Consider the following 23,524-nt stretch of genomic DNA (forward strand, 5'->3'; position numbering starts at 1 on the left):
AAATCTCTGGGTCATACCAAAAAAAAAAAAAGTCACATGAAGGATTGATTGTTGCTCTGGAAGAAGGGTGCTGGTGCCTCAGACTCAGAGTCTGCAGCAAGCCGAACAAGCACCTCTGGTGTGGGCAGAACACAATTTCCTTATAGAAGGCCAGAAACCTTCCTGCAAATTAAAGTTCTGGGAGCAAGTTTTGGTGCCAGAGTTTACAGGGATCCTGTTTTATTTGGGATCTGAGGAGGGTAGGCATGCTGGGGCCGGACTCTGGCAGTCTGCCATGAAGCTGGGAGCAAAGAAACCAAGAAGCTGGATGCGGGATTTGCCTCCTAACTCCCCAGCAGAGAGCCAAACTCAGGCTTTGGGGTTTGTGAGCACCCTGATGTAGAGCTGGGATTTGGATATGGGAAGGTCTGGGCACTGCTTGCTGGGGGTGGCTCTGGCACCGGCAGCCGTGATGGTGACAGGGACATCTGCTCCCAAGCAGCGTTGGGTGCTGCTTCAAGAAGATTCAGAAGGGTGGCTTTCTGAACAGCAGTTTTTCTGAAATTACAGTTCAGAGAATTGAGAAATGCTGAAAAGAGTCCGTTTGTCCAACTCAGGCTGAAACCGAGAAGCTGTTTATCTCCTGCAGACCGGAAATCCCGCTCTGTTATGGGTTATCTTTTTTTTTTTTCCTCCTGCCAACTTCACACCTGTAGCTGAGACCCCAGTGTAAACAAAGCCAAAGGAAACAACCAGCATGCCAATTCGAGCCTCAGCTTTAAACACTCTCTTCCTTTACCGAGCCTCGCATCTGGCAGGGGCGGTCACTGCTAGCACCGCTGCCCTGGGCCCAGCGCCCCGCTCGCAGGGGGGCTGCAGAGCTCGGGGTCGGCCCCGTACTTCTGGGGTACAATGGCATTTCCTTTGGTGAAACAAAGGAAGTTCTTCCCCCTTCGCGCTTGCGCTTCCCTTTTAATACAAAACATCCTCTGCATGCACACAGGCGCCTGAAAGGTTTTTACGTTCAGGTCTGTGGTTGCAGGCTTTGGCTGCAGGGCTTCGCCGCGGCTCCTCCCTGCGCGTGCAGGAGCAGCGCTGCGCGAGTCCATCGCGGTGACGTGTAACTGGGGTTTTGCCTTGCAACCGCTCTTTCTTCCCCTCTTGTTCCCTGATGTTGCTCCAATTTCTTTATTATTTTGTATTTGGATTGTTACCCTTGTATAGTGTCTCCCTGTCAGAGTGCCTTCACGTAGAGCTGTGCAATGGGGGTCTGAGGGGTGCTGTCAGCGGGGGCCTCGCACGGATCCCGTCCTAGCTGAGGGTTTCAGCAGGGTGGCCCTGAGCCGTGGGGCTGGGGAGCAAACAAGCCAGCAGTGGGCTTGCCCCAAAGGGCTGCGATACAAGAACACACGCTCCTGGCTGAGATTCTTGATTTTGAATGAAAAAAGGGTCGGTTGCAGGGCCGGGCTTCAGCAGCAGGAAAGCTGGTGTCCATGCAGTTTTAGTTTGACTGAGGGCAGGAGGACAAATCATCCCCTCGCCTTCCCTCTCACAAAGCAGCACCGCGTAGGGCAGCAGCGCCGAGCCCCCTCACGCGCAGCCCGCGGGTGGGCTTCGCCTGGGCGCCATCACCGCGCCGTGCCCGTGGGGTGCCCACGCGTGGCGGGGCCCCTCGGCCGCCCTGCTGGCCCCGTCCCGGCCCCGTCCCGTCCCGTCAGGGCGCGTCACTTCCTCGCCCGGCTCTCCTGAGGCGATGTCTCCGCTCAAGTTGCCCGCGGCCGCCCGGCCCGGGGGCTCCCTCCTCCGCCGCCGCGGCTGACTGGGGAGGGCTTTCCGGCGCGGCCGCCATGCCCGCCTCCCCGCCTCGCCGGGGCACGGCCGGGCCGCCGCGGGGCTCGGGGCTGAGGAGCACCGTTAGTTAGCTCGGTGCGAGCCTCGGGGACGGCCATGGCCCGGGACTGCGCCGCCCGCAGCCTGGACGGCACCGACCTGGCGGCGCTGAGGGTAAGGGGGCGGCCCCGGGGGGCAGCGGGGCGGCGGGGAAGGGGCGGCCGGCAGCGGGCGCCCCCCGTGCCTCAGAGGGGGCTCGGGGCAGGGGGAGCAAAAAGCTGAGGGGGGTCGGGGGAAAAAACGCCTGCACGGGGGCTGTTGGGCGCTGGGTGTGGGAGAGCTGAGGCAGCAGTCGCCCCCTTGGCGTTTTTATCGCTGTCCTGTGGTGTTTTCCCGTTCTTTTTAACGCTGTCCAAGTTAAAGCCGCCCCGCTGGAGTGTCACGCCGCGGGTGGCGCGGGACGCCCCTCAGCGCCGCTCCCTCGCTCAGCAGCCCTGTCCCACCGACGCTGTTTGGTTTATTTTTATTTATTTCTTTTTTTTCTGGGGCACTCTCTGCAGAATAAGAGGGAAGAGTTCAGCTGTGGTAAAACGCACTCAGCCCCAGACAGAGAAACCAAAGCAAGTTTCTTGCTAAAAATATCAGAAGAGGGCTGGGAAGAGCTTTTGCACAAAATTGCATGGCGAGGAGCGTGTTCCTGACCTGGCAGGGAGGAGAAAGGCGGCAGGGTCAGTAAAGTTGGTGAGGATGGCACCAGGCAGACAGGCATTTAACCTGGCTCTGGTCAGAGGAGCAAGACAAAATAATGGGAGTTTTCGCTTTGAGCTTAGCAGATAAACCTTCTAGCTTCAAATACATGAAGAGAAACAGGCGTAAGCTTGGAAAAGAGCAGTGGTTCAAGCCAGCGGGCAGGCTCCGTGGCAAAAGCAGCATGCAAAAAAAAAAAAAGGCAAAAAAGCACTGGGAGTCCTGGCCTTGGCAGGAGGAGGGATGGGGGCGTCCCTTTGGGTGCTCCCTTCAGGATTTGTGCTTAGCGGTGAGGGGACTTGGGCAAGGCTGGGCCCTGCAGGAGCTGAGCAACGACTGCCCCTGACCTTGTCTTTGGGGTTCCTGGGGCTGGTGTGAGCCACCAGGAGGTGTGGTGGGAGGGTTGCAGTGGCTGTGGTGGGTCGCTCTCCAGCTGTGCCCGCTGCCCTTGGCACTCCCGATGTGTGTTCACCTTCCCCTTTTCCTGGAGAGAGCTGCTTAGGGCCACGGTTTGCAGGTGTTGCTGCAGTGTCCCCTCACAGCTCTCCTTCCCTGGGCTGCCTGGGTGCTCAGGTGACAGAAGCAAGGGCAATCATGGGCTTTCATCCATGTTACATCCCAAAGTGTCTGGTAGAAGAACCCGGGCTTCAGGCACCTGCCTGTTGTTCAGCTGCAGAGGTTGTGAGCAGTGTTTCAGTCAGGCTCTGGCTGCACACGTGGCTCTGCATTGTGCGTGGAGGTGGACGTGGCCTGGGTGCCTCAGGGTCAGCAGTCTGGCTGTGCTCTGCCCGTGGCTTGCAGGAGAAAGCAGGTAGCCGGCCATATGGCACGGTGCCTTACAGTAATTAACCTTACAGTGATGGATGTTCGGGCTGGCGTTTTGGCATCTGTCAAAGTGAACCCAGCAATTTGGCAGGGGCCGGCTGGTGAAGGGTTGGGTGGACGGCGAGGCTAAAATGCTAGCTGGGCGGAAGCGTTACATCAACAGCGATGCCCAACTCCCAGATAATTAAGAAGTTGGCTGGTTGGGAAGACTCTGCCAGCGGAAGATGCAGTGCTGATAGCCAGGCAAACAAGGGCAGTCCAAGGACCAAAGTCGGAGCCCAGATTAATATCCTTTATGACTCTCAACAAGGCTCAGCTCTCTGCTGTGTCCTGATTAAAAGAGAGATGGCCAAGTGTTTTGGCTGCGCTTGGAGCTGTGGAGACTTGTGAGGTCAATGCTCAATTGGTTAGCAAGGAAAGGGGGGAGGATTTTAGCTATATTAAAGTTAAAGCTAACATTTATTTAGATAATTGTTTGGGTTTTGCTTTTTTTTCCCCCCCTGGAGCATCTGAGACCTTAGATAGAGCTATTAAGATGCTGAATCAGAAAGAAATTGATTGGAAGGAGAGAGAGAAACTGATTTTGAGGCACATGAAATGATTATATTTGCATAATAAGTAAGAGTAGAGGAAAAGCGGGAGGACAGAGTAGTCGCTTAAATGAGAGGGACAGGACAGTGGCATGCTCGGAGCTGAAAAACGCAATGTAGCTTCCTCTGGGCTTCATGCCCCATGCACGGCTGTTAGTTCAGCAGTGCTGCTTTCTGCAGGCGAGGTGTGGGAGCAGCACGACGCCCACACCTCCCGAGGAAGCAGCGTGGTGGTGTGCCCTGGGGAATTGCCCATGTCCGGGAGATGTCCCGGGAGCCGCTGTGTGTTTGGCTGCACTGCCCCGTGTACAGCGCAGCGGGCAGGTCAAAAGTGGTTTGGTCTCATTTATGCATTGCTAATTACGTTTAAAAAATAAAGAATTAGTTTTGTGAGGTTGACAGTCCAGGAAGCATAAGATTAAAACTCATTTAGCTTAAAGACCAAACCAGATGAACTCAGCAATTCCTTCAGTTGTGAGAGCTGTGGAAGGCTCTGTTGTGTTGCTCTGACAGCGAAAGCTATTGCCATTTATCATGACAGTCATGCCAGCAAAGGCAGAATCCACTCAGAAAAGCGTCTGTGTATTTCCAATGGGACTTTGCCTAAGTAAAAACTTCCAGATGAGATACGAAGAAGGCAGTATTTATATTAAGAGAATAATGTATAAGCGGAGTGGAGATGTAGCCTGGTACCATAAAATAAATAAATAAATAAATATAGTTCCCATCCAGGGTCATAGAAATTGGAGTTCTGAGATAAAGGCTGTTTTTCTGTATCGCATCCCTCAGCAGTACCAACAGGCATCAACTGACATGACAGATTGCTGAAACAGATGTGGTAAAACTGACACATGGAACTAATAATATTTCATATAAATCTCTCGATGATATCATCCCAAGAAATGAGCAGGACTGATAAATGGCTCAGCCAGAAACCAGGAAACTGGTCTCCTGAGTTCTTAATGTTTTTATATAAATCTCTCAAGTGAGTTTTAACCGGAGCTACAGATTTCTTAATGCGCTCACTCACGCAGGAGTGAACATTCCCTTGCCTGTGCCTTGCGACAGGATGTTCTCCTGAAATCTGAAGGGCTTTGAGACCTCATTGCTGGAGAAGGACACGTGCTGCGGTGGCTGATTTTAGGGTAACTGATGCTAACCCAGCAGGATGTACATTAGCTCACCTGGTACACTTGAGGACATCGGTCAAACTCACCGGGTTGTGTTTGCAGTACAGGCCAGTTGGCCATTCTCAGCCTGTGTTTGGTGTTAAGGTTGTTTGGGATGAGAGGCTTCCGTTTGCAAGGCAGCCAGGCACAGATGCTTTGTAGAGCATCTTCCAGTTCTGTTGTTGAGGTTCTCTTCCTTGTTACACTGCTAACGCCAAGTGTTTCATGGCAGAGGACGGCAGCTGAGCCTGCGGGCTGGCATGGTGCTCTAAAGCGTAGCAAGTGTGGGGTTTATTCCTTATTCTACTGCTAAACTGAAGCAATTGAATTACTTTATTCTTCACACATCTCCATGTATTTGTTCTACCTGCCATATTGCCATGCTGCAATCTTCTCTGAGTTATTTTGAGCAACTTGACAGGGAACTTTAATATAAATTTATTTCTTACACTGTTCTTTGGTTATTTCCCCTTTAGTGTGTAACAGAGGCCATTAGGAGACGTGGCACAGACTTCTTGATTGTGAACAGTTACGCTCCATTATGAAGTGTTTGCTCTGCTGGAAATGATGTTATTTTTTCTGCTTTTTGCAGGATCCTGCAGGAATATTTGAACTGGTGCAGGTTGTTGGAAACGGGACATATGGACAAGTCTACAAGGTTTGGACACCTCTTTATTTTACGATGCCATTGTTGATAAAGCTGTTTTTTCCTAAAGCCAAAATGAGCACCCATCAGAAACCGGACAGTTTTGTGCCAGTAATAGCCTGCTTTGTCTTGCTGTCTCTTCTGCGTGGTGCAAAATGGTGTCAGCTTTGAAACTGTGCCCCTTCCTCCTGACCCATTTTCATGTCTCTGCCACAGGGCAGATAACTGCCTTGGCTCTCGTACTGACTTCCCTCTGTCCTGCTTTTTCTGTCCTGTGCTTATTTTTCTCTTCTTCAAAATTATTTAATAGGCGGCTGGCACAAATTAACATCAGTCGTGGCTAAATTTGGCTTGGATTGTGTGGTGAGCCCAGCACAGGCTAAAAAAACACCAGAATTCTTCAAGACGCGCCTGAATTAACCCTGCTCTGTGAGCAGGCTACCAGGATTTTGGCTTCCATTATTACCTTTGTCACTGTGATACCAAAGCAGGCCTACCAGCAAATTCCAGCAATTAAACCTTGTCTGCCGTAATATGCTATGTGTGTTTTGACTGAGGTATAGGAATAAGGCTAGAAAAGTTTTCTTTGATTGTGAAGCCTTTCCTAAGAGTGATGTAAGAGGGGATAAAATAGGGAAATGAGCCTGCTTTGCTCCAATTTGGAGAAGTAAGAGTAAGGAAAAGGTCATGCTGCTGGACCGCTGGAGGTAGAAGGGAAGAGTGATGGCACTGGAGGAAGCTGTGTGGCATTGCTTCTCCCTCAAACCCCACTGCTGGCAAGCTCCTGCGTCACGAGGCTTTGCCTCGATGCCAGCCCTTCCTGCACTGGTTCCCTAACGTGCAGAAATGCAGGACTCTGTCTTTCTCTGACCGTAGTGCACTGAACACACCTTACACTTCAGAGTCCATCCTCTGGTGGCAGTTCTGCTGTGACTGCATTTTGAAACTGTAGGTGCTCTCTCAAAGATTCAGGAAAATCCTCTGCAGAAGCACTTTTGAGGAGTTTCTGCTTTCCCATATACATGTTTTTTTCATGTCAGAAGCAGAATCTTTCTCATGTAACTTTTTGTCTGTTGCTGTGATTAAGCCTGCGTTGTTTCTGACATTATCATTCACATACTGAGGTCAGTATTATTAAATTGAAGGTAGAGATTGAGGGGTTCATACAGGCAGCTCAGAAGCCAGGAAACATTTAGGGGTGCTGTAATTGGTGGAATCATAGACATTTATGCCTGTAAAAGATCCTAAAGTTCCCAAACAGCCTCTGTACAAGTTCCCTTTCTTTTCGTGCCTGAATTTATTTTATATTGGCAGTGTAAAAAAATCAATCTAGTAATGATTTAAAGGTGTTGAGAGTGAATCAGCTGCTTAATCATGGCAGCACCGGGAAGGAGCAGCAAAGCTTGCTTCTCTGCTGCAGAAGAAAATGCTCCAAGCAATCCCGTGGTTCACTTGAATGTCAGCTGCCAAAACGCGTAAGAAATATTGACAAAGAAAATTAAAAATTATACCCAAAGGCTACTCCCTGCTGAGCACACGAGACCAGGGTCTGGCAGCTCTGGGCAAGGAGCGCTGTGGATCTCGGAGCTGCTGCAACACCACTGCTGGGCGCGGGGAGCCAGCCGCTGGTGGGGCTGAGGGCAAGTGAGGGCACCACGGGGAAGCTCCGCTGCAGCGAAACAAGAACTTCTGAAGGGACCATAAAAAGTTAGGCACTGGTGCTTGCTTTGCTTTTTCACTGCTGTATAGTATGTCCTTTGATCTGTGCAATGGTAGGAGTGATGGAGTGTATTGGGAACACTGGAATCATTTTGTAGTTTGTCTAGGTCGAGTATAGGCTTGAGATTGTAAATATTGAAGTTATTCAGTATTCCCTGTTGTCCTCATATATAGTCAGGCCATTAGCACGTGTTTTTATTCTTCAGAGGCATCAGAATCTTCCATACATTCAGAAATAGATCCACAGAGTAGTGCACATAATCAAAGTAAAGCTTATTTCAGGCTAAATAAACAGTGTTCAGAATTACTAAATTGCTCGGTTGGCTCCAGCGATGACTCATAAGGCTATGTGTTTTAATGTATGCAGCTCCATAAAAATGAAAATAAAACTTGGAGATTCATCATTAGATTTAGAAAACAATGTTTAACGGATTTATAGAAGGAGGATATTGTTCCTAGTGAATCATTCTAGACTGGTTCCAGGTCACGTCCTTTCAAATGACACAGAAGGGGTATAAATTGTACCCTTCATAGTGCTCGAGCTGTCTAGAAACATCATAAAGTTGGGATTTGCATATAATAAGTGCTTGAAGGCTAGCAGATTTTTTGACAATTTACGAAGTAGCAGGATGTAAACATGCCAGTAGTGGCAACTTCAGCCTTTCGAAAAGTATGAATTAGATATTAAAAAGGGGAAGGAGGAGTTTGGGAGCATCCCGTCCCCTGCACCTCTTTTTGCTCGGGCCCCTCCGTCTGCCCCACGAGGCCCCACAGGGACTGCGGGGCAGGTGGTGGCTCTCTGAAGGCTGAAGGCCAGCATTTTTGGGGAGCTGCTCATCAGTGAGAACCTTTGGCCGGGTCAGCGCCGATTTGCATCGCCCAGCTGCCGTGTCGTCTGGGAGGAAGCGGGATTGCTGGAGGTGTCACCCACAAGCTCTTGGGTTTCGCTTCCCCACTGAGCTGCAGGCCCCTTGCCTTGCGTCTCCTGCCGCAGCAGCCTGGGGGAGCGCCGTCAGGTGTCCTCTGGGGGGGCAGTAAAATGGTAGAAGACCCCGTCGGTTTAGGAGCTGCCACCTCTTTGGTTTGCTGGTAGTCACCGTAGTATCGGTACGCTGTGGTGTGCTGCTAGAGGTTGTATTTTTACAAGCATCACAGAGTCAGTGGCTGCGGGATTGGTCTCAGGGGGTGTGAGGCTGCACCTTGCACAGAGACCTGACCGTGCTGTCAGCTGAATCGTTCTTTGCCTTCTCCCATGACCTCCAGAAGTTTAATTATAGGGATGCTTTGGTGTCCTCCTTCCACGACCGTACGCTATTGCTGTGAAGAGCTGCATAGCCATCGGGTGTCACCCCGATGGGGAGCAGCCGTGTTAATGTGCTTTCTGTCCTTTAATTTTCAGTACTCTGCTTTAATTGCAGGTGGCTAGGGAGAGAAGGGGCAACCTGATCTGGGTGCCACTGTTGAAGTGTGTGGGTCAGACCCCTGCTCTGGAGTGCATCGTCCTACTCTGGGAGAGACTTTAGGGCTCTTAGTTTATCAATTCCTTGTTTTTTCAGTTAACAAGATAAAGAGAATTGCTCCTCATCCTACAAGTTCAGCTGTGCTCTGACAGCCCTCAGCCTTCTAAGAACATTTTCATGGGCCAAATGAGGTCAGCAGCAGCCTCTGCACAGTGAGCTTGTGCTCTGATGTTCAGAGGCACCTGTTGAGGGCTTCTGACTTCCTCTGCCCTAACAGTGTGGATTATCCCTCTTGTGGGGCCAGCGTTTTTGGGTGGCCCAGCGAGTGAGAGGCCGGTGGCTTTGGCATGTTCCGGGGGATGACATTTTTTGGAGCATGATCTTGCAGGCTGACGATGAACCATGAAACATTTGCAGCTGTTTGGTGAGCGGAATGGTTGTACCTCTAAAGAGTCTGAGGGCACAGAGAGCTTGGGAGGAGTGCTCTGTTTTGGGACCGTGGGGTTTGAAAGGGAAGGTGTGGAGTCCCAGTAATGCAGCTGATGAAAACGAAGTGGTGCTGTTGCTGAGGCTCAGAGGAAAGTGGAAGCAATACAGCTCTCCATAGTCGCTGCACGGCCAATATCTTTATTTCTGTGTAGTCACCTAAGACCTCGGATACACGAAGGAAGCAGGTCTGAGCGAGGAGGTGCCTCGTCTGGTTTGTAATACAACTGCTCCTTGGCACCGAACCACGCTCTAGTTGTTGACATGAGTTATGAGTTACTCTGCTGTTGGTGTACAGTGGCAGGGTGGTAGTGAAGCACAAATGTGACTGTTCTGTTTATCTTAAACAATTTGGAAGTCCTCTGAGTCTTCTTCATAATTCGTTTCGTTGAGTCATTGGCTGAAGTAGTTGAGAGCAAGGGGAGGGCGAAAGCATTGTGGTGTTACCGAGGAAGGTTTTGGTGCTCCGTGCAGAGAATCACCAGACCGTGCTAACTTACCAAGGTTGAAAGTCTGTGGACTTGAAACCTTAATCGATGGCAGTGCTTCAGGCACTTAATGAAAAGCTGAATTTAAGAAACGTCTCCATTATGTCCAGTGTGATCCAGAAGGTCCTGAGTAAGCTGAAGACTTCAAAGTGTCTCTTCTGGGGGTGGTCAGAAGCGGCCACCTCCTGAGGAATGTTGCTCAGGGCTGAAACGCAATCTCAGAGTCTCCAGACTGCTGCAAACAGAGACATTAAAATGCCACATAGTCTTAGGGTGTTTTGTTACCGTTCGTGGTCAGTTATGGTTTTAAAGGCAATCATAGCCTTCAGGGCACTGAGGTTGTGGTAAATTGAGTGGGGAAACTACTTGTTCTTCACAGAAATGATAAATGCTGCTTTCTGTTCCACCAGCAGTTGGGACAAGTGCTTGGTTGTCTATTCATTTGCTTTGTTTGGTTTGTAATAGCATAGCTGATTAGCTTGTCCCCCTGAAAAGCTGGTTAATTGTAGGTAGGAGTGCATAAAAAAGTACTGCTGAGGCGTACTGGGGGGGTCATCCAGTCATTGTGTGCATCCTTCGTTCAGCAGTGTGAGCAACGAAGGGAGGTGAGCTGCTAATCCTGGCAACGGGGTTTCCTTCAGGAATAAGTCTGAGCTCGATATGTGCTCGTGCTGTTGTCCTGAGATCTGAAATGCTGTCGTGCTTATGAACGGGTTGCCCTGAAAGCCTAATATCTAATGGTTGTAATATCATCAAATACGCTAGGGAGGCATGGTTGGGTGTTCTGATATTTAACTCGTGCCTCTGATCTGTAATAACACCTGTGAAATACCTACTGGATGTGTTTGTCCCTCCTCTCCCAGCTGCCTGCAGCTCCTGAGTACCTTCACATAGCTGGCCACGTGCTTTACTCAGCCCTGGAATTTAAAACAGTGGATCATACATGTGAAATTAATTAGCAAGTCATAACGTCTTGGTTCTGGTTAGTGAATATTTTAGAGGAATTCAATTAAGATTCTTAAATGTAGGGCTAGTTTATCAAAAATAGAAGAGCAAGGATGTGAAAAACCCTCTGAGCTGTGAAGTGCTTCTAATACAATAAAGGCTCTTTGACTGAGCAGAGCAATGCACAATAATTAGATGTGCCATATCAGCCATTGGAGAATAGTAAACCCTTGCAAATAATTTGTAGTCAGGCCTGCTGCTCCCATCTCCTCCGTGTTTTTGACTTGAATGTCCGCCTGGGAGAGCGTAGTACATTTTTGTCATAATCTGCTGGCGTTTTGAGCTCAGATGCACTGGGGCATGGTATTTTGAAGGTAACAGCACATGATAAAATTGCACTGGTGACAACACAGGCACAGGAGGAAATGAAAAGCTCAGCCTCTTAATTTCCCCTCTTCAGCACATCGCTGGTGACTTTGGTTTCAATCCCTCCAACTGCTCGGCAGCTCCTGGATTAATGCCCACGTGAAGATATAGATCAGAGGGACCAGCACTTTGTGTGCTTGAGTTTTACCATGCCTCGCCTACCCTGAAACATTTATTGTCTGTGCTATCTCTTCCTTAGGAAGAATTAGCGGAATTGAGGGAAAACTTAGGAGAAATGGTCTTTGTGCAGCCCAAAAAACCTCTCTGGGCATGTAATGAGCTACTGGGGTGAATGAATGAGACCATGTTCCTTGGTTTTAAGAAGCAGAAAATCCAGTGTGCGGTTTCTAGGTGTTTGAATGCTGTTTCAGGCTAGCTTTAGTAACTTTCCTTATTTCTGAACGAGTCGCAGGCCTATGGAATTGATGTCAGTCTGAGCTGCAAAACACATGGGGTTCGTTCTGCCCCAGTGAAATGCTGAAATGCTGTCACAGCAGAGGTCAGCTTGCACTCACTCCCCCTGTGAGCCTCCATCCTCATGTAGAGCAGTCCTGAAATAACCCTGTAAGAAGCACCAGTGATGTCAGCTAGTACCTGTAGCTGTCAAGGTATAATTTTGCCCTTTGGCCACCCAGCAGCAATTAAAAGCACTTGGATGCCTGTGCCAGGAAGGTTTTGTATGTGGTCGGTTCTTGCACTCGGTGATGCTCGAGCACGCTGCCACCGATCCCTGCAGCTTCTCTGCCTCGCTCCCCAAATGCAGGGACACTGCTGGGGGCGTTTTGGGGTGCCACAGCTCTGGTGCCCTGCTGAACAGGGCACTGGGCACAGCCAGGGTCTTTCTGCAGGGCTCGGGGCCAAACAGGGCAGTGTCTGGCCGCAGCACAGCTATTGAGGCTGCAGCTGCCCGGACGGATGGACAGACAGCAGCAAACCCTGGTCGGGCAGTTGGTAATCCTGCCCTTCCGAGGCATTTGTGAGGAAACGGAGCTGAAAAGCCGGCTTTCATTGCGAGCTCGGGTCGGACAGCTTGCCCCGTCAGTAGGCACAGGCGCAGGTCGGCCCCTCGTCCTGTTGTGTTGCAGTTTCCAGTAAGTGGTTTCACATGGTCATGTCCCTAACCGTGGTCAAATCCTTCTCCTGTCTGGAGTTCAGCTGTTCTCAGGCTGCTGGCCAGTGCGAATTTTTCTGGCCTGTGCAGGGCTGTGAATATGGGTCTTGAGAATAAAGTTGAAGAAGAAACTACTTCTCAGCTGTTTGTAGGATGCTTTTTTTAAATTTTTAAAGCCTCCATGTGCTTTAAAGATTTGTTTTAGAAGCACCTTTTCAAAGGCCTGTCTCATCCCCTTCTTTTTCCCCTACAAAGCATGAAGCCTTAGAAACTTCTGAGTGTTTAAGGGAAAAACAAGCCAGAAGACATCCTCTGTAGCAAACTTTGTGGCCTTCTCAGCCCCTACACAAGCGATCATATGAGCCAAGATGTAAGGCCAGCACGTGATCTGTGCCTGTGCTGTTAGGTGCTCCCATCATATAAGAAGAATTTCTCATAAAGCCAAGAGAGGGGTTGACATGAGCAGCTGCAGTTCAGATCTAGCTTTTCTTCTTGCTCCAGGCTCTTGTTTTCTGCTACTTTGTCTGTATGGGCAGTATCTTTTGAGGAGCACTGCTGCCTTCTACCTCTGTGGAAGAGCCAGGCTTTGGAGGCAAAGAGTGCACAGAGCAATTCCTGCCGTGCTGTTTGTTATCCAGGCTTTAATAGGGTCAGCCGAGGCTCTGAGCTGCCTCGAAACTCTGCTTTCTCAAAAACACATGAATTCATAGAGTCATTAAGGTAGGAAGAGCCCTCCAAGACCATCTGGTCCAACCATCCCCCTACCACCAATGTCACCACTAAACCATGTCCCTAAGCACCAGGTCCAACCTCTCCGTGAACGCCCCCAGATGGTGTTAGTCCTTATTTTTGTGCAGTGTTTGTGGTTCTCTTTGAAAGGAATTAGTGTGCTTCTCCAGCTGACCGGGGAGAAGTGGCATCGTGCTGCTCCAAAACGGTTCCATCTGAACCAAAACCCATTCAGTTCAACAGAAACAGTGGCAAAATTTTATGAAATGGGTTGGCTTTCATTTGGAAACCTTGCTTCAGCAACGTCAAAACACGGCATTTTGTTTGCTTCGTTCTTCTGAGCACACACTTGAGTTTAGCTGGATATTTAATATTTCATGCGTTGTCTGTATTGCTGCACGTCCTAAAGGAAGACGCCGTCATACTGAAGTAATTTGGCATCGCTGGAATAAATATGTAAATATTAATGAACTCTTAGAGTTCTGAATTTCCATCTTGTAAGGAATGTTTACAACTGAAAGCGAGAGCAGTTGGCAAAATACAGGCATTTTGTGGAGTTTTACTGAATACTGGAATTGTCTAAATTCCATTTTGTGGCTTTACAGTTATTCACTTGCTGCATTTGTTCCCAGCAGTTTTGATGTCATTTTTTTTCTTGTATTTTTATGTAAATATTTTGAGGAAAAGGGCATAAAAGAGATGTGTGGTTGCCTTCTGAAAATATAAATATTACTGAACTTGAACTTTCTAGCTTTCTTGTTTATTATGCTAGATTTTGGCGTGGATTATTTTTCCTGGTGTTTAAAAATAATGGCAAAAGAATAACCAATTTACTCATTTTTTCTGCCATGGCAGATTTGTCCTCTCTTGTTTTATTCTTTCCTTTAAACCTGTGAACAATTATGCTAAAATATGCAACAAAAACAGTATAAAATAAATATGCCTATGGTTTAGATAATGGACTCTGTAATGTATTATTTAAACAGATTGTCCATGGTGTTGTCTTGCAACATGGAAAAAAAAGAGAAGAGCCGGGAGAAAATTTCTTTGCTTTAATATTTGCTTTTTGCAGCCTAAGATGAAATATTTATCGCGAGAGGCTTCTTTGCGCCCAGCAGCCAAGTACCATCAGCAGACACCTGGTTGTCCCTTTATTGGTATCGGGGGCAGAGCGAGGTGCTGAGGACCCTTGGTGCCTTTGCCGAGGTGCAGGATCCCCGCTGAGCACCACTTGCTGCCGGGGAGCTGAGCCCGGCCGTGCCGTTTGCCCTGCAGAAGAGGACGGGCAGCGCCGACGCGCGGCTCGGGTGCACCGCTCCCTTCCTCCTGCACGACTCCTTTTTGACGAAGGGTGAGTTGCTTCCAGAAGCCCAGGTTTTGTTGTCTGTCCCGGTGGAAGGCAGCCAGCCTGCTGTGGGGCAGCAGCCGTGCCAACACTTGCTGCCTGCGCTGTGCCTGGCGAGCCGGCAGCTGCCGAGCCCCAGGCTGCTCGGGCATCACGGGCGGTGCGTGCCAGGGACATAGCGTGTCCAGGAGACACTGGGCTTCTTGTGCACGTGCAGCTCAGACTAAAGAGGCCTGGCGTTTCCCAGACACGCTGAGCTCCTGCTCACGCTGTGGTGAGGGGGCTTGTATGTGCACAGGACACGGTGGATTTCTGGATGCCCAACCGGGACTGTTTCCTTGGCAGAAAAAGAGGTTGGACCTGGAGGAACTACACGTACTGTAGCCTACTCTCCCTGAGTATGGAGAGAGGATGAAGGAATAAAGAGATGCACCAACCTTCCTTTCTCTTAGACGCTTGAAAGGCTTTACTCAGAAATGTTTTGAATAAAGGAAGTTGCAAAACAAAGGCTGGAAACTCAGGTCTCTGATCCCATGGGCTGGCGAATAAAGGTTAGAGAGAGAGAGAGGATTTAGGATTCACCCTTTCCTATCTTATTGTCTTCCTTTCTTTGTAACGTGTTAGACTTTAGGTACCCACCTGGTAAAAGACCTTGCACAGCCTGTGTTCGTGCCTTGCGTGTTGAAATTGTTAGAGTACTTCCCTGTTGGCACAGGGATCTGCACCTGCAGATGTGTGCGATCAGGTGGGGGCTGAGCACTTTGTAGGTTTGCAGAGCCCCTAATAACGCATCCGTGAGGCTGGTCAGAATGGCAACAAATTCCTCGTGTGTTCGTGTGATGTTGTTTGACTTCTTCCAAGATCACAGATCTCTGGCCAAGAATGAAAGAAAACGTCCCATCAGCCCAGGGTGCATCTCGGTGCTGTGTGACACTTGTCCTGTCTGCCCTGCAGATGGGTTCTGAGTGTCAGAGCGAGGCAAGGCAGCTCGGCTTTCTGAGCCGTGGGAGCTGCAGCACCCTGCGCTGGGCACGGTACAGAGTGCTGGCCGGCCTCTCCCTTTCAATGTGATTGGTATTAAAGATAGCTTTTGTGTTGCAAAGCTGGGCTTCCAGGCTGACTCCGACAGGCTTGGCGAAGGCAGCGCTGAGCTCTCCCATGGGGCTGGGGCCGAATGGGGACTGTAGGCGCCAGTGGGGTTTGGGATGGGGACGGTGCAGTGATCATTAATGGGGAGCACGGCCGGCTGCGTCCTGCTGTGTGTAAACACTGCCTGAACTTCCAGAGGGGTGGTTCCTGCCCATTCCTGGTGTTTGTGTGCCAGCAGTGGGTTTTCCTTCCTTTCTGGCTTCCTTTACTGCCAAGCAAGCAATGTGAATGTCATTGTGCAGCGCCCTGTTACCTGCACTGTCTGCTTGCTGCAGTCATTGTGCAATGGGAGAAGTCCCCAGGATCTCACGGTGCGTGTTCACTCAGGGATCTCCTGCAAACCTGGGCAGGACCGGGAAGAGAAATGGGGAAGCTGCTGCTTCGGCATTTTTCACCCCCTGGGGCAGGCTGCTGCTGTCTGTGCTCTTCCCTAGGTGTTTGCAGAGGGTTGGGGCTGGCTCCTGGCCTGGCTGCCGAGGAAGATGATGAGGAGGAGGAGGAAGAGGACAATGTCTGTGTTTGTACATCAGCACCCGCTGAAGGAAGCCTTATGAGCAAGCAGGGTTTGAAAGCCATGAGATGACGGAGAGCTTTGCCTCTGGATTTCTTTTGTTTTCCCCATTATTCTCTCAACTTTATCTCTGTTTACCATCAGTGTAGCCATTCATTTCTGCAGATGGGCTTCTGAGGCTTGGTATTTCCAACCCGCTTGCTCGGGGCTGCTTTATGGGTGCTTTTACGTAACTGGGCGTGTGCGTGGAGCTGGTGATGAAGCACAACAACAGCACTCTTGAGGTTTGGCAGAAAATAGTTTCTTACGTTATTACTCTTGACTTTTTCTTCTTGGCAAAAACAAAAGGAAGCTTTAGCAGGTAGGAGGTTGCTGCCTTGCCACAGAAACATGTTCTCACGTACGGCTGCTGCAGGGGCAAAACCACCAGCTGGACCCAGCCCTAAGTGTGGCCAACGTTTGCTGTCCCAGTTAGCAACCAAAACCCTGCTCTCGTTGATCACGAGACATGAATATTATTAACCTTACACCACTCAGCCTTCTAATCAGTGCTGATTGCTGGCTTTCTTAAACCAATTTTTTAGGGGGGAAGGGAGGAGGGACAGAAAAAGCTGGTAACTGAACTAAAGGGGAATTTCCAAAGAACTCACCATTAGCCTCTCTCTTTATTTATTAAAGCCCCTGTGAAACTGCAGGGACAGGGTTATGTGAGAGATGGGCACCTTGGAAAATGATGTCCGATACGGCCAGATCAGTGAAAGGGAAGTGATGAGCAAAAGCCAAACAGGCCAGCGAGCGTGTCCACGCTTGACAAAGCTGGGCTGGAAATGCATTTCTAATTTAACTCAGGCAACCATGTGTGCCAACCAGGTCTTTAAAAATAATTATTTACTGTGGTTTTGTGTTTTTTTTTCCCCCCAGTCTTTTGCCCATGGTGTCATTTGTTATACCTCTTCAAAGTGGATGTGAAGTGCTAACAGCAACGTGATGGCGCTCACCTTGCGCTCGCTTGCTTGCAAAGTGGCAAAAACGAATCAGTGCTGGGGAGTCAGTCCCTAAAGGCAGCTCTCTGACTGGTTTCAAAACCCCTTCCCATTTGGTATTTGGGTTTCTGTAACCTTTCTATTATTGAATATCGTTATTTTCTTGTGCAAACTGATGTCAAAAATATGTATTTTCTGTAAGTTTCAGTGGTACAAACTAGAAAGCACTCCTGCAGTGCTAATGCTAAGACCAAAAGAAAGTAGCCTGCCGGCACTGATGGTAGCTGGGTTTTTACATTAAGGTGAGTTCTGAAGTCTTTTAAACCTCCTGGGTTTTGAGGAGAGACAACATTGTAAAACTAATGAAGTGGAGTTGCCTGGAAGTTTGTCCTTTCTTATCCCGTTCTTCACCTCTGTCCTCAGCTGTCCCAATTCCTTTGCCGTGTCCTTTAGGGTCTCTGCTAGCGTGTGTGCCCACGGCCACCACCGCTGCTGCTGCCATGCTGGGGCTGGCTGCAGGTGTCCGAGCCCTCTCTGCCACCCTCCTCTCCTGTGGGTGTCAGGTGTGCCCCCGGTTTTCAAAAGCACTTAGGATTTTAATCATCTCTGTGACTTCTGCCTGTCAGTTCTGGTTGACGTGGGCTGGCAGGAGAAAACATGGGTGGATGCAAGGGCAGCACAATTGTCTAAACCCAGCTTTCTCCAGAGAGTAGACTGAACTCTTTGATACCGGAGGAGAGCTTGCAGCTCTCTGTAATTTCATGTCCCTCCCTGCACCCGAAGGTTCAGAAACCAGAAGGCAGTACAAAACACGCAGGAGATGGGTTTGCCCAGCATTTGTGATATTTAAATATGTGCACTGGCAGTGCTGCAGGGTTTTAGCTGGCCCTGCAGATTTTTTCTCCTGTGCTTATTACCAGATTTCTCCTGAGGAGCAATGAGCTGTTGGTGGTGTATTTTGGCATCTGGATGTGGATGACAGAATATGCAAGGAAGCTGCAAAAGGAAGTTATTTTGAAACTGGTGGATGGTTAAACTTTCAGAGTCAGATTTAACACAACTAGAAGAAGATGTTAAGGCAGGGGTGCCGGTTTTTTAAGCTTGCATTATACACGTAAAGCAGGTTATAGATAGGCTATTCAACATTTCTCCAGCCAGCTTCCTGCATTAACTGGATGCTTCGTGGAAAGCTTAGGTTGTTTTGCTGTTCTGTTCTGTTTTTTTCTTTCTTGACAGCTGCTTCGTGATGGGCTGCAGCTGGCTGGACAGGCTATTGCAAGCGAGCAGATAGCATTCGGAGCTGGGAAAAGGAAAGTTGGGCTGGAGACTGAATCACAAGAAGGGTTCTGGTGCAGCTTCACTGACGCTTGTGGTTTCCTGGGCTGAGCCAGAGGATTTCGATCTTACAGTTTTGAAAATCTGTGTGTGCATGCACGCGTTTGGCCGTGCTGCCTTGGACCCCGTGGGGTTTGGTGGTGTACAGGTTTGCAGAGAAGCCATTCCTGCCTGGGGGAGTTCAATATGACATACATGAGTGAGAGGAAAAGGATCGAATGCATGTGCCAGTGGACGTGTGCATGTCTGTAGCCAGTGAGGACTGCAGGTGGTGTTCCCATCCTGCTGGCTTCAGTGAGGCAGGAGCACGCCCAAGAGCTCGAGGTGCTCAGCGGAGGGCTTCGAACTTCACCGAGCTGAGTAACCCGGGCGGGTTGACATGGGGCAAAGCAACGAGACCAGAGTTCAGAAATCTGGTAAAGCTCTACAGCGGTTAATACAGGAAACGCTCGGTCCCTTTGGTGACCGACTCTTCAAAGCTTCAAGCTGCTGCTTGTGTTCTGTGCACGCTGGCAGTTGCCCGTCTGCATTGCTTAAGGGTCTGCGGTTCTTCAGCTGTGATGTGTTCAGCTATTTTGGTGAAATTCTTCTGCAGGGGCGGTTTTGTGTTTGCTTATTTTTCCACTCAAGAGCTCGCCGTTCGTTTCTGCTGTGATTGACTTCGATCCCTGCAGAAGATTGGAAGGCAGGGCGTTGGAAGGGAACTGCTCAGAGCTGGTGAGGAGCTGCCTACGCATCTGACCCACGGTGTGCCTGAGCAGGGCCTCTGCTGCCCGCTTCCGCTGCCTGAGGCTGATCAGGTCAGCTCAGAAAAAGGAACACCAAAGCTCTTCTCAAAGTCGGATTTTTCTGTAGGAAAGTGGACTTGGAAGCTCTCCCGTTTCTTAATTACAGAAGCAAAGTTTATTTTGCTTTTAAGAATAATTAGGTAGTCAGGTTTCATTTTGGAGACCAACTTGACATGGAAAATCTTTCCAGACTTTTAATTCCTACTCCCTTGCGTGTTGTGGACCACCTGGCCAAAAGGATTTTAGGAGGAACAGGAAGATGCTTCCAAGATGAGTGCCGTGCACTTCATCTCTTGCATTCAGAAGTCTGGCAACTAATGTATTGTCTTACAGACTAATTGTGCCCACTAACTCCCTGTTTCTTTTTGGAGATGGTGCACTGGAACCAGATGAGAAGACACCAAGAGGAGATGCTCTTTTTTTTTTTTTTTCATTATGAAATGCTCTGGGAGAGCCTGTGTATGTGTTTAAAAATACACCCTAAAAATCAGACCTGCTGAACTCAACAGCGGTGCTTGGTGTATTTTGCCTTCAGGAGTCACCTCAAGTAAAGGGTAGGAAGTTATTTGTCAGAGTCCTGAAGGAAAGGCTCAGAGACCACAAGACAGAGCCAGGTAATGCCAACCAGGTTCTAGCATCAGGCTGACCCCATCCTGCACAGAGCCACATAAAGACACGTGTACCCATGCCTCTGCTGTCTGTGTAAAGAAGACACCAGCAGAAATGGAGCGAAAAAGTAAATCACCATTAAAATTGTTACAGCTCTCATCATTGAGGCTGGAGCTGTCTGAGCTGTGCTCCCTTACTGGCCTTTTAAACAAGAAAACAAACAAAAAAACCTAACAGCAGCACAGTTTTACCTTGTGCAGAACCTTATTCATGCTGTGCCTTACATGCAAGAGGAAATTCAACTCAATTACACTTATCATTCGTGAGAATGCTGAAGGATTTTTTTAAATCATACTTTTAAAAAATACAGTGATGTAATTGCTGAGAAGTTAATGTGCCTGCAAAATCATATTTATGTGGGGTAGAAGGCCAATAAAGCCTTGTTTATTGGCATGTGTTTGGGAAGGCTGCGTTACTTACAAGGTTAAAACACAAATCCGATCGCACGAGGTTTGTAATTGCTTTGTGCAGCTCAACCTTCAGAGCTTCGCAGTGGCGGCGAGCCAAAATTCCCTCTTTGGATGCCAAAAGCCCGGCCACCCATCAGCTGACCCCAAATCCGGCCCCGACTTCCTTGCAGCGGGCTGGGGCCGGTGAGGCGCATCCGACCGCTCGTGACTTCATCCAGCAGAGATGTGCTGCGTGTGGCTTTCCTCTAGTGCCCTGAATTTCTGTAAGCGGATGGTTGTGAGTCACTGGGGTGGAGGGATTTGTACCTCTCCCTACACTTAGCTTCTCAACAAGCCTTGGTCTACAAAATGAAACCTTTTTTTTTTTTTTTTTTTTTAAACTATTTGTTTTGCTGGATGTACTGATTTTTGGCACAGCTGCTCTTTGCTGTCTCAGATCCCGGCTGGGCACTGCAGGTGCTGCATGGGACAGGGCTTCGTGGCTGTGGGGCTGCAGTCATCCAGGCTGGGTGGCTGCTCAGGATGCTTGGCCAAGTGCCTGCTTCGCTTTGGGACTTTGGGAGGGTGGTGAATATCCACCAACATTTGGGGACCATAAAGTCAGCAGTGTTTGCTGCCCCGGGAAGGAGCGCTCCTGCTCCTCCTGCCTGCAGTTGTGGCAGTCGTGTCGGCGGGTCGCAGAGCTTTCAGAGCAGTGAAGGATCACCCCTGCCCCAGTTCTCTGTGCCTTTCATGTTGTTTGGATACTTTAGGTGGCAGTAGGATTTCTGCAGCATCATGCCTGCATTTTTAACTGAATAACAAACCCTGCGGCAGGCGAGGGTCCCTTCCAGATTCCTCTGCCTGGGATGAGGGAGCAGGAGACGACAGTGGATGTTCTGCTGCGCCCCAGTTTCAATAAGCCATGGACAAGACTCCTGTTGTTGTGGTTGAGTAGCATGGTATTTTCTGAAGTGATTAGTGTTTGGCTTGATCTTGCTAATCTCAACATGAATGACCTCTTTGAGGGCGGATTTCAAAATCCTGAGAGATCCATCTCTGGTACGATCTTACACAAGCACACAGTAGCCTTGAGTGGTTCATGTTTTGCATAAGGCCGGTAATCTGATGGAGTAACTGATACTGCAGGAGTGCAGACACTCAAATGCATGTTTGCGAAAGGGCTGCAATTCCCTCCTTTGTTTCACTTTGTTTTCCCACTGCTCTGCAGTCAGACACAGACAAACACCAGGGAAAGCAAACAATCTGCATTGCCACTTGTACAATGGGAGGAAACGGGAACTGCACAGGTTTTTTAAAAAAAAAAAAAGAAAAAAAAAAGGACAGAAAAACTGCTTCTGGTTGCTCTGGGTCGTAAAGGCTGGGGTACAGTCATTTGCATTAGGAGTAGAAAAATGTCCTTTTCCTCAAGGCTGTTGTCCCATTGAAACGACTCCTGTCCATCCCTCTCCTCTAGCCGGCGTGGCTTGGGCTGGATTTTAAGTGATTGATAAAAATCGTATGTTCTGATCTCTTCTCTGGCTAACAGGTTGCTATTTTAGTTTACGGGAAGTCCTGTACCACTGCCGGCTTAGTTGTCTTCTACAGTGAGCTCAGTTCCAGTGCTGTTGTTTTCTTGCTTGTTTCTTTAAGTGTGACATAAATAGGAGCACCAGGAGGAATTCCTGGGTTTTGTTGGGGTTTGTGTGTTTGTTTATTTATTTATTTATTTTAATCTTACCCCCGACACTTGTAAAACTGTAAAATATATATATATAAATTATCAAACTAGTATTTTTCAGTTTGGATGAGTGTGCAAAATGCTTACGTACTTCTGGGGAAGGAAGGAGGGAAGCAGTGGAAGGAGCAGAATGACCTGCACAGAAATAGGGCAGTGGCATTTGCTCGGAAAGGAACGTGCTTTTCCCTGAAAACTCAAGGAGCTTTTGCTATATACATTTGCTGACGTTTGCAGAAATACCCTTTTTAGTTTGGAATGCAGTGCTACATTTTCATTTTTTGGATGCTTTCATTTCTATGCACGTACCATATATCTAATATTTATTAATTTAACATGCTTTGCCTTAAAGTTCACTGAGTGTTAGTAACTGGTATTCTTTTTATATGCTTACAAACGTATTAGATTTTACTGATAATGGTTTACAACCTGAGTTGTGGGGCGTGCTGGACAGTGTCCAGCTCCATAGGATGTCCTGTACTGAAAGTATAAATCTTGCCTGGCTCCTTGGAACACGGTGACGCAGCAAGAGGAGTGGGAACTGGCTTATGGGGGGAGAGGAACCTTGCAGAGCACGTCTCGACTATTAACAGTATATTAATATTTATGTTGCTCTCCACTTCTCTCGTCTATGTCCCCAAAAGACGCCGGAGACCTTGCGATAGGAGTGCCCCCGCAGCTTTATGGTGTCGGTCAGGGTAGGCTTTGTGCAGCCTGGGCTGCACGATTTAAAGGATGAAGCAGGGATCAAAGCCATAGTCATGTTCCCAACTGGCTGCTGCCCTGGCTTCTTCCTGGAGGTTAACAAGAAGGCTTTCTGAAACTGGGAATTACCTGCCACGGACCACTGTGTGCTGTTTGTTTTTTAAACTCAGCTCTCAGAATTGCCGTGGGTTACGTGTTCGTGTTTAAAATGAAACGGAGCGTTTCTGGAAATCCAGCGTTCAGCACCCTGAGCTCTCCCTCAGACCGTTCACTAACAAACCCAGCCCCAGATACACAAACCTGCCTGCTTGTTCACACCAGCCAAGACCCCAGGACAGCAGGATGTCTGGTGTGAGCAGCCGTGTGCTGCCAGACAGCAGCTGTGCCTGGACAGGGCAGCGTACCTGCAGGTACCTTGTAGGGACCATGACTTCATTGGGGTCACCTGCGATAGGACACGGTGTTTCCTGGCTCCCCGTGCAGAGCGTTGTTTGCCATTTAGCCTCATGAAGGCTCTCCTTGCCCCACCAGGATGGAAGGGGTGGAGGGGAGAGGGGCAGAAGGGTGGGGACCTGTTCTCCGGGGTGCAAAAAGCCGAGCTGGCAGCCTCCCAGCAACCGCAGGGCCTCGCGCTGGTTGGCCCGAGATGGGCTCAGGTTTCAGAGTTCATTGAGTGGGTTTTCAACAGGAAACCTGCCTGCCAAAGTGTGCTTTCAGGAGTGTGCAGCTCAGCAGCTGAGCCTTCACCCTGCTCATCCAGAG

The 23,524-nt window shown here is 49.1% G+C and overlaps 1 protein-coding gene across 3 annotated transcripts in view; it reads left to right on the top strand.

Moving 5' to 3' along the window:
- Nucleotides 1–1,743: 1,743 nt before the first annotated feature.
- The window catches only part of NRK (Nik related kinase), a 91,372-nt gene continuing 69,591 nt past the window's right edge, over nucleotides 1,744–23,524 (top strand). For 2 of the 3 annotated variants that reach the window (XM_032196045.1, XM_032196046.1), the window contains exons 1-2: nucleotides 1,744–1,983; nucleotides 5,733–5,798. In XM_032196045.1, the coding sequence (XP_032051936.1) occupies nucleotides 1,927–1,983; nucleotides 5,733–5,798 (123 nt within the window). In that variant the 5' untranslated portion in view covers nucleotides 1,744–1,926. Of the gene's footprint in view, nucleotides 1,984–5,732; nucleotides 5,799–16,154; nucleotides 16,160–23,524 lie in introns of those variants that run through there. The other variant, XM_032196047.1, reaches the window with a different exon arrangement.

This window comes from Aythya fuligula, chromosome 13, assembly GCF_009819795.1.
Source record: "Aythya fuligula isolate bAytFul2 chromosome 13, bAytFul2.pri, whole genome shotgun sequence".
Lineage (NCBI taxonomy): Eukaryota > Metazoa > Chordata > Aves > Anseriformes > Anatidae > Aythya > Aythya fuligula.